The sequence below is a fragment of the Aplidium turbinatum genome, chromosome 7 (assembly GCF_918807975.1).
Source record: "Aplidium turbinatum chromosome 7, kaAplTurb1.1, whole genome shotgun sequence".
NCBI classification, from domain to species: Eukaryota; Metazoa; Chordata; class Ascidiacea; order Aplousobranchia; family Polyclinidae; genus Aplidium; species Aplidium turbinatum.
In genome coordinates this window covers 27,069,509-27,078,915 of record NC_137478.1, presented here as the reverse complement: position 1 = coordinate 27,078,915, position 9,407 = coordinate 27,069,509, and the positions used below count along the sequence as shown (strand labels likewise).

Here is a 9,407-nt window from a genome sequence, read left to right as displayed (position 1 = left end):
AATTTCCCGGCGGCAACCATAAATTTCATCATGTTTATCTCGATAACCGGCCCTGCGTCAATAGCCTCTACGAAGTCTACAAGTATGCGAAACTACCAGGAATAATTTATCAAGGCTTGTCAGTTCAAAGATAAACATTCAAAACCAACCACTGAATGCTTTTTCTTGTCAAGTAGCCACTGAAAAAAAATCCTAGAATGGGCATGAGTGGAATATGCTGTGCCTTGACACTGAAGCAGAATTCGAGTGTAGGCTACACTATTTCGTTTGTCCCAAAAACGTCTTACCGCGAGTACATCCGAGTTCGCTAACATGAACAGTTTGCTATCATCGCTTCTTTTTTTTGGAAAAAAAAAAAAAAACGAAGTCCTATTACTACAGTATGTTTCAAATTGAAACTCTTGTGATAATGAATTTATTAGACGATAACTGGTTTACTAAATGAAACACGTCCAAGACATATTTAGAACAAAACTTCTGTAAATACAACAACGAAATTTCTAATTAGCTAAAGTGCATTACACCACCAGCAAAAGCGTTGCTGTATCTCGACACATATTCTGGATGTTGATACAATTCAAATGGACGTTGCACTGTACCAACCGTTGTGCTTCGCTTCCACTTAATAAGTAACCCAGTTGAGAGTTGGATGTCTCACCTGTAGATTGCTAAATGCAGGCTATAATGTAGCATTTAGAAATGGCCTTATAGCAATATTGCACTAAAATGAACAAATTTAAAGCAAAAACTCTTCCTTTCTGATAACAAGCGATGGACTAAGGTTGTAAAAAATGAGCAACTCCCTTAAGGTTACGGTTCTGTGCTGAGCAAAGCTGCATTCGGCAACCACCGGAAGTGGTGCAATATGAAGGTAGCACCAAATATCAATGACATTTCAGTACGACAACCAGCCTTGAACACCGATGGTCGATCAATCATGATGTCTTCAAAGTGAACGCGCTCGTGTATAGAAAAACACTGGTAAAAAAAAAAACTAGGAAAAACCCATTTGAAGTATTCAACCAATGCCAAAAAATACGTTTATCAAGTTGCAGCCCGTTAAGAGTTCAAAACACTCCATTCCAAAGTGGATTGCATTTCCTGGGAAACCACTGCACTACTTGCTGCAGAAAGAATAAAAGTGAAGGTCGTATGGATGCTTTGTAATCTAAATGAAAATTGACCCAAGATGGGATTTTAAACAGATCAACGTCACAAGATGTTAAAACAATGTAAAGATGGTGACTTTTCTCATCTAGAGACAGTTTTTCTGTTCGTTCATCAGTTTTCTGTGGGGGAAACAATTTATAGCCTGCATTACGTTTGCTTGCATTAGTATCAACTCCACTTGCAAAGAAATGTCTGAAGTCATTTCTTACATTGATTCAACATCTGCAGACGTTAAATCAATTGAAAAAAAATGATAAGTTTAATGGTAAAGAAAAGAAAACTCGATGAAATTTTTCAAATTTGTTAATAAAATAACATTAAATATATCAAAAATCGTTGCTTCGACTTCAGAGACACTCCACCTGTCTTTAGTTGCCGTGTCGCAATAAAGAATCTTTAACCGCTTGACAATTTTTAACAAAAGATAATACGAAAAATTATTATTTACAAAAAAATGCCACGGTCAATCGCATTAGTGTCTGTTGTACTTTAACTTATAAAATATTTCACATAATTGCCTGTAAATTCTTGAGTGATGATCTGCTGAAGCAGCGAACATTGAGACTGCATCAACACTATTGCTCAATCATTTTGTTAACTGATGTTGATAGACAGATGACAAAAACCTAAAATGGAGTCAATCTTGCCTGCAGACGTTGAATCAACGTAAACAAGGATTGATTTGCTGGCTTTACTTGCAACAGAAGTACTTCAACGTAATAAAAAAAACAGAGCGCGAAAAAGAGATGAACCCAATTTAGAAGTTGATTTTCTTAAAACATCCGGTATATTGAAGACAGCCACTGAATTGTTCGAAATCCGAATAAAATCGAACTAAATCCGAATGAATCCGAACTAAATCCGAATGAATCCGAACTAAATCCGAATGAATCCGAACTAAATCCGAATGAATTCGAACTAAATCCGAATGAATCCGAACTAAATCCGAATGAATCCGAACTAAATCGTTCGAATTCCGAAGAATGATTACTATTTGTGCACTGTATATGAAGATTTTTGACAATAAGCCGATAACATTACACCTACAATGAAATATTGGATGTTGCAGAAAACAACGCCTCTAGGAAGAAACCAAAACTTATAGTAGGTGCCCGTGTAAAAATTTAAAACAAAAACAGTTATATACTTAGCATTTCACTCATTTTCTTCAAAAACCTTTTAGATTCAATACAAAGTTGTACTTGTTGAATACCGTCTCGTTTGTGTGGAAATGTTTCTATTAAAAGTGAGAAACAGTTGACAGAACAGTAATAAAGCAAAGTGATACATAGACGCCTTATGCCAGAACGTTGACGTCGTCGTCAGTTTTCAAGATGTGTTCTATAGTTTCGGTGCTGTATGGCCCACAGAAAACTACCGGCCGACCAGTGGAGCAAACAGTGAGTAAAATCCAGTTAGTAAATACTGTCACTTTGACATTGAAGTTACGTTGTGAAATGTAGTATCAACCTAAAAACGTCGGTTCACGCTCAGCGGAAAAGCACGCATTACGGGTTTTCCCAAAGAAAGGATTATGTTTGTAAAATTCGACGATATTTTCTGCTCCTGGTATGCAAAATGGGATTCAAGAGTTTGTACATTTATTCAACTTCCTTACATTTGTTTAAAAAAATACACCGTGAGCAGAAGTTGCTGGGTAACTAATAACCTTCCAGTGTAGAAGAAAACAAATCACCAATATATGGTGGTTGGATAGACCCAGGCCCCCAAAGATTCATATAAATACCCACAAGCGTGGTAGGGGGGAGTTATTGGAAACAACATTGCGACCTTGTCATAAAATTAAAGACAATAAGAGGAAACAAACACGTGTTGATGGCAATATACATTGAATAACAGTTGGCCGATGCTTGACTACTACTGTAAGTGCCCAGCCTGCAATCAGATGTTTTTTACATGAACGTCTGTAGACGTTGAACCAATGTAAAAAAACTGATTTTGGGGCCGGGAAGTCGACGAGAAACCAGGGGTGTGGAACCTGAAGCAAAACTTTCGACCACAGAATAAATTTCCAAAAGACCAATTTCTTGATTTAAACAAAATTTCCAGTTAAGTTTGCATACGCATACCTATGGTAGTCATATAAACTCTAAGCAGAGCCGGGTGCACAAGGATTGAGAGAAATACACTATTCATTCCTGCTCTGCACTGGAGATCTAGTGAGTCCGCCGCTGCTTTCCCGTTACTCCACAAACCCTGGTGATTAAGCTACGTTGCTATTACGTAAAATAACAACAAGTTAAACCAAACGTGCAGTCGCCCGGCCTTTGGCGTGGTTTGCCTCAAGCAAAGAAAACAACGAAGACAAGAAAGAAAACAATTAAAATGAAAAAAACTTTTATCATCAACCAGCGGTTGGAAGTGATGCCTTGGAAATACTTGAGGATCTCGGTATGGGCGGCTTCAATGTTCAGTTGACTCTCTTCTACGTTCGTGTCGATCCTGGAAGATAAAGAGACTCTTGATGATTGCTATGAAGATTTTCATGTGATTCTACATCACTTTTAATTTAACTTAAAAGCTGGTATTTACATAATAATCGAAAATGCGACCAATAACTTTGATCGCTTCAAATTGTTTCTTATACGCATGACTAGAAAAAGACTAAAGAACGACAAAACTATCATAATATTTTGACACTATTAAGCAAAATACAGGAATGAAAAGCAAATCAGAATTACTAACAAAACCAAAAGACATAACAAAATGGAGACTGAGAGGGTTCATATAGAAGGTCACAGCTTGAGATCATGTTGACAGCGTTCACGTGACGATCCGGCTATTCCTTTACAGGAGACTAATCTCAACACCACACTCCAGATAATGTTCTTATCTGGCTCCGACACTGGCGTGACAAGCTATGAATGAACTGGTAAAGCATCGTCAATCTGTTGGGGAAAATAACTACAAAACGACAAGTTTCGGAAGCTTGGGTTGAAAATGAGCAAATGGAAAAATTACTCTACTGAGCATTGGTGTTTATACCTCATCACTTGCTCTTCTTGCTCCTTCACCATGGTGGCGAGTTGTTGGAAGATGCTTCCGAGCTCAACAATGGTGGTCTCGATGGTTTCCATGGTTTCCGCTCGCTCTGTGATGTAATTGTCCTGCTGTTCCACCAACTGCATGGTCTGATGCTGGGATGAGGAGGGACCCAACCGGGTGAAGGAATCTCCCTCCATGGAGATGGCAACAGATCCGGATGATTTGCTGGATCTTTGTTCGTCCATAAGGAGCACTGAACCCCCTGTTTCAAAGGTTGAAGAATTTCTTTAAAAGTTTGAGAAAAACTACTTAAGTGACAATTGTAAAATTTTGAGGTAGTACCTGCCTATGTATTTTAATGGTCAAAGCAAGTTCTCTTTACAAAAGTTTGTTTTGTAAACAAACTGAATTTGCCACACCAACCCGTTATAGAGATGTACCGGCGATATATGTATTAGTATTGGCGATTTTAACCAGCGAGTAGAAAAGCTGGTGATTAAAAATTCGATTTTATTACTCACTATTTCCTTGAGTGGCAGACGAAGGCATGGACGATGAAAGGTTGGAGCTGCTGAACTGGTCTTTGCGGAGTTTCTGCTGCTTCATATTTTCACGACGAATTTCCAAAACGGATTTAAAATTTTCAGACATATTGGCAAGTTTTGACTGGAAAATAAAATAATCCGGTGTCGCTAAATAAAGAACGAAAATAAAGAATGTCTTTCTATTTAATAGCATTGAGTAGCTGGCACCCAATAATAGATTGTTTGTCAATAATAACGATTAGACCAAGTACTAATAGCAATGCAGTTAACTTTGTACCATTGAAAAACAATATTAAAGGAGTAAAATTTATTAAATAAGTTATACAGCGTCAGATTTTAGTTCTAACGCGTGACAATCTGCCACCAAGATGAACTGCGACACATAGTAGTTACTTTCCCTTACCCGCAGAGTTCTAACAACAGATGTCGAGTGTCGCTGTACATCTCGCTTTGAATTAGCTTGAGTGTTGGATTTGCTGTCTTCTAATTGCTGGATTTGTCGCTTGAGCGATGTTATGTCTTGTTTAATTATGTATGTGAGCTCTTGGATTTCTATTGGTCTGTCGTCAAATAGAGTTCGTTTTTTGCATACTGAAAATAAAATACTTCGCTGTGAACTACTGCCAGTCGTTGGTGAGTGCTACAAATATGAAAAAAAAGTTTTGTTGCTATATATTGTAGTTTAAACAAAGCACAGATGTGCTCACCCACCATGGATAGCGATTCAAAATATTATTGCAGAACCAACATATTATACAAAATGATGTGTCGATTTTAAGCAGTAACTAGTCCAGTTCAATGATTAAACTGAGGGATATACAAGTTGATTACTCTACGTAATGGCTCTTATCTTCTAGCCGGTTCAGGTAAATGAGAAGCATAACTTAACCAAGACATCATTTGAAAGAATTAAAACTTACATAAGGCCAGTTTTTCAAGTTTCTCGTATGTTTTGGCTAGGTCTTGTCCAATATGTCTGCATGAAGATACAAAAGCAATGAAAAGGAAACCTTTTTTTTTTTGTAAAAAATGAAAACAAATGACTCATGTTTTTTTCTTTATTCAGTGTAATTATCAAAATAACTGAACACTCTTTGTGAATGGTTTGGCGGTTCTATTTCTGGCAGTGAATTTATAGAATTCTATTTTCATTTGTAGTAATTTTAAGCCCAAATGAAAACAAGCCTTTTTGACGAGCCTACCTTAACGCAGGCTTGTCAAAAAAATCAACATGAAGAACCCACAATAAGTAGAGCACTCTGAGGCATTGAATGAATTTGTGTAACTGAGTTTGTTTGAAATTAACTGAATCCTATGTAGTCAATATGCATCCAATGCTTATTCAAATGCAATTATATCATAATATTGAAATCATGCAATAGCAGGTTTTGCTTGGTAGCAGTAAAGTTAAGGCACAAAATCGTTGATAGGTAAGTTGTTGCCATTACTTGTATTTACACACCATTACACATACTTTGCATATTTAGAGAATTCACTGCGCTTCAACAATGGACTCTTAGCGGTGTGTGTTCGTACTCCGTTGGGCTGAAATTAAGGTATTGCTATAAGCAGTTTCATCAATAGGACAAACAGAACCAATTTAATTAATAGATTTAAATTTTAAAACCATGTCAAATACAAGTTAAAAAACACCACAAAATGTTATAACCAAGTTAGTATTAAGCGTGACTCAACTGCCCAATGCCCATGCACAGGGTAACTTTGCTGATTTGAAAGTGTGGCATGGAGGAACCAATTCACATATCATCAACTACACAAACTATATACATTGCTTCAAATGATATACATGCGCTAGATTCTTTAGCAACATAACGTATGCTTGAAGTTTGCCATGACATCTAACTCAATTCATTGTTGTAGTTACAAGAAAATAGCCTTAACCCACAAAGACAACACACAACAAAGTTAAATGATAAGGAAAGTGCTACAATCAGGGTTGTAGTAGGTAGCTGCCTGGGTACCAGGGTGGGCTGGTTTTTTTTTAAACACAGAACGGGTTTTTAAAAAAAAAAGGACATGGCTAGATTTACAAAACTAGTGTTGCCAGATGAGGAATTCTTCTCCAATTTGAGAAAATTTAGTAGTTCAAGAAAAAAAAATTGTTGAATATTATAATGTATTTATTTTACATATTTACAAATAATGTTAACAGTCGAACGTTTTCAGACTAACGCTGCAAGAACTTTTTACCTGGCGGGTTTTAATAGATTTCAATACAGATTGAAATTCATTAGTACGGTCACGACTTGCCACACTCATCGCTTCTAATCTATCAAAATTAGTGCTTATGTTGTCGTCAGAATCAAAATCTTTCAAGGAAGAAGAAGAAGACCCTTTAGTGAGATTTGTTGTACCTGAAAAATAGTCAGAAATTATGTATTTGATCATGTTTGTTTGTACGCTGTCATGAAATACAACTATTAGAAAAATATTAAAACAGTCATAATAGCTGAGACATGCTGTGATAGTGTGATAGCCTATTGCCGCTGTCTAAGTGTCTATTCAATCATCATGTACCGTTTAGAAATGATTCATGAAGAAAACTGGTGTTTGAAAATGAAAAAAAAACACATTTATAATGAGATGATTGTAGCTGAAAGTAATCCTAGCCAAAGTGCACAGTACACACATTAAAATTAAAGCCTTAAATATAAAGAATAGTTTTCATAACTTCTTATCCTATGAAGTTACAATATATATAAATGTGTCAAGTGTAAAAACTTTAAATCAAACATAAAACCAAAAACGACATTGACATTAATTGTAGTGGCTATGACTACCATGCTCTCTGAGGCTATGATCACCTCATTGCTTGGGCATGAGCTTGCCTTTTCAAAACAAAAAAATGCCAGTTTGATAACCTCGCTATTCATCATTTTCTTAGTTGAGTTACACGGCACATCCGTAAAGTCTGTGTGCAATATTTCATAGGACCTCAGAAGTGTTTTTTTAGAGATTCGTGAAAATTCTTCATTGCAATTCATGTTGTCACAATGCCACAATGAGCACCAAGTAAAATTATCAATATTAATTTATTCCACGTTGTTTAAATTGTTTCATATGCTTTCCATGCAAATTGTGTTGAAATTTGATTAATTGTAATACAATGTAATTACATTATATTCACCTTAATACAATACAACAAACAATACCATCTGCATGCGAACTCATGCTTCTTACCTGAAGTGGTTGGATTATGAGAAAACCTGTGTCTTGCAGCCATTGAAAAAATACATTTGAAAAATTTACAACAGTTAATTCAACCTAATATATTTGAAGTAAATAATCTTTAAAATCGACAAGTAGCCTATATAAAGCTCAAGATTAGCCTACATATTGTTAATATTAATTATTAAATAAAAAAAATAGTTAGGCCTACTACCATTAAGTGTTGAGCTGGAAGTTATAGGATCTCATGCAGCTAGTAAAAAGCTTTTTTTTCAATCATTCAAAAGACCAGACCTATTTGTGTCTGTTTTGTGGGGTCCACGTCTTTTAGGCGCTGACAGTTAGGCGCTGGTCTAATAGGCGCGCACACTGTGGCGTCTGGATATTTAGGCGCGTAGCACTGTGGCGCCCGGTCATTTAGGTGCTATTACTAGTAAAGTCTGTAGATTGTATCAGCTTGGCAGGTAGGGGCTTTTCACACAAAATATTATATTAAACAGGAAAATATATTGTTCTGTTAATGCGTGTGTGTTGTTGGTCATGGCTTCAGTGAGTGAAGCTGCTTAAACCGGGAATGCTTTTTCACACAAAATGTTATATTCAACAGAAAAATATGTCAAGGCTTCCGTGAGTGAAGCTGCTTAAACCGGCAATGATTTTCATATAAAATGTTATATTGAACAGAAAAATATGTTGTTTTGTTAATGCTTGTGCGTTGTTGGTCATGGCTTCAGTGAGTGAAGTTGCTTAAACCAGCAATGCTTTTTCACACAAAATGTTATATTCAACAGAAAAATATATGGGTGAAGCTGCTTGAACCGGAAATGCCTTTCACACAAAATGTTATATGATTGAAATAGTCTACCTTTTAACCTTGGACGTAGGGATACTTCCTTGGGCATCATGGCAAAAATCCCAAGACGTGTGTATACGTCCGTGGTCGCGAAAGAGTTAACTAAAAATGAACTCAATAATGTTCGGAAGCTTGAATAATTTATTGATAAAGCTTTCACCAACGCAAACTTGGACTAACAACAAATAAAACAATAATAAATCAATAAAACAACAATATATTTTTCTGTTCAATATAACATTTTGTGTGAAAAGCATTGCCGGTTTAAGCAGCTCTTCACTCACGGAAGCCATGATATAATTTTCTGGCAAGCTGCCAAGCTGATACAATCTACAGACTTTACTAGGAATAACACCTAAATGACCGGGCGCCACAGTGCTCCGCACCTAAATATCCAGACGCCACAGTGTGCGCGCCTATTAGACCAGCGCCTAACTGTCAGCGCCTAAAAGACTTGCTCCCGTTTTGTGTGATGTTGAGTTTCCTGTTTTTTATTTGCAGCTTGGCTATTCTTAACATATATTGTTATTTGTAAATATAGCCTCTGAGGGTATAATATACATGTTCACTTGAGCATGACATCTTCCTTTCTGTTACTTTCTCTTTAGAAGCAAAAAACAAGTAAAAAGCAATGATAAAAAATG

General features: G+C 36.3%; 1 protein-coding gene across 1 annotated transcript; it reads right to left on the bottom strand.

The window, feature by feature from the left end:
* Positions 1-405: 405 nt before the first annotated feature.
* LOC145774610 (syntaxin-5-like) lies at positions 406-8,051 on the bottom strand. The gene is made up of 8 exons (XM_082585886.1): positions 7,923-8,051; positions 6,933-7,096; positions 6,196-6,266; positions 5,642-5,697; positions 5,125-5,312; positions 4,698-4,842; positions 4,177-4,438; positions 406-3,633 (listed from the first exon to the last, which is right to left on the bottom strand). The coding sequence occupies exons 1-8, from the start codon at positions 7,963-7,965 to the stop codon at positions 3,474-3,476; spliced, it is 1,089 nt and encodes a 362-aa protein (XP_082442012.1). The 5' UTR covers positions 7,966-8,051; the 3' UTR covers positions 406-3,473.
* Positions 8,052-9,407: the final 1,356 nt, after the last annotated feature.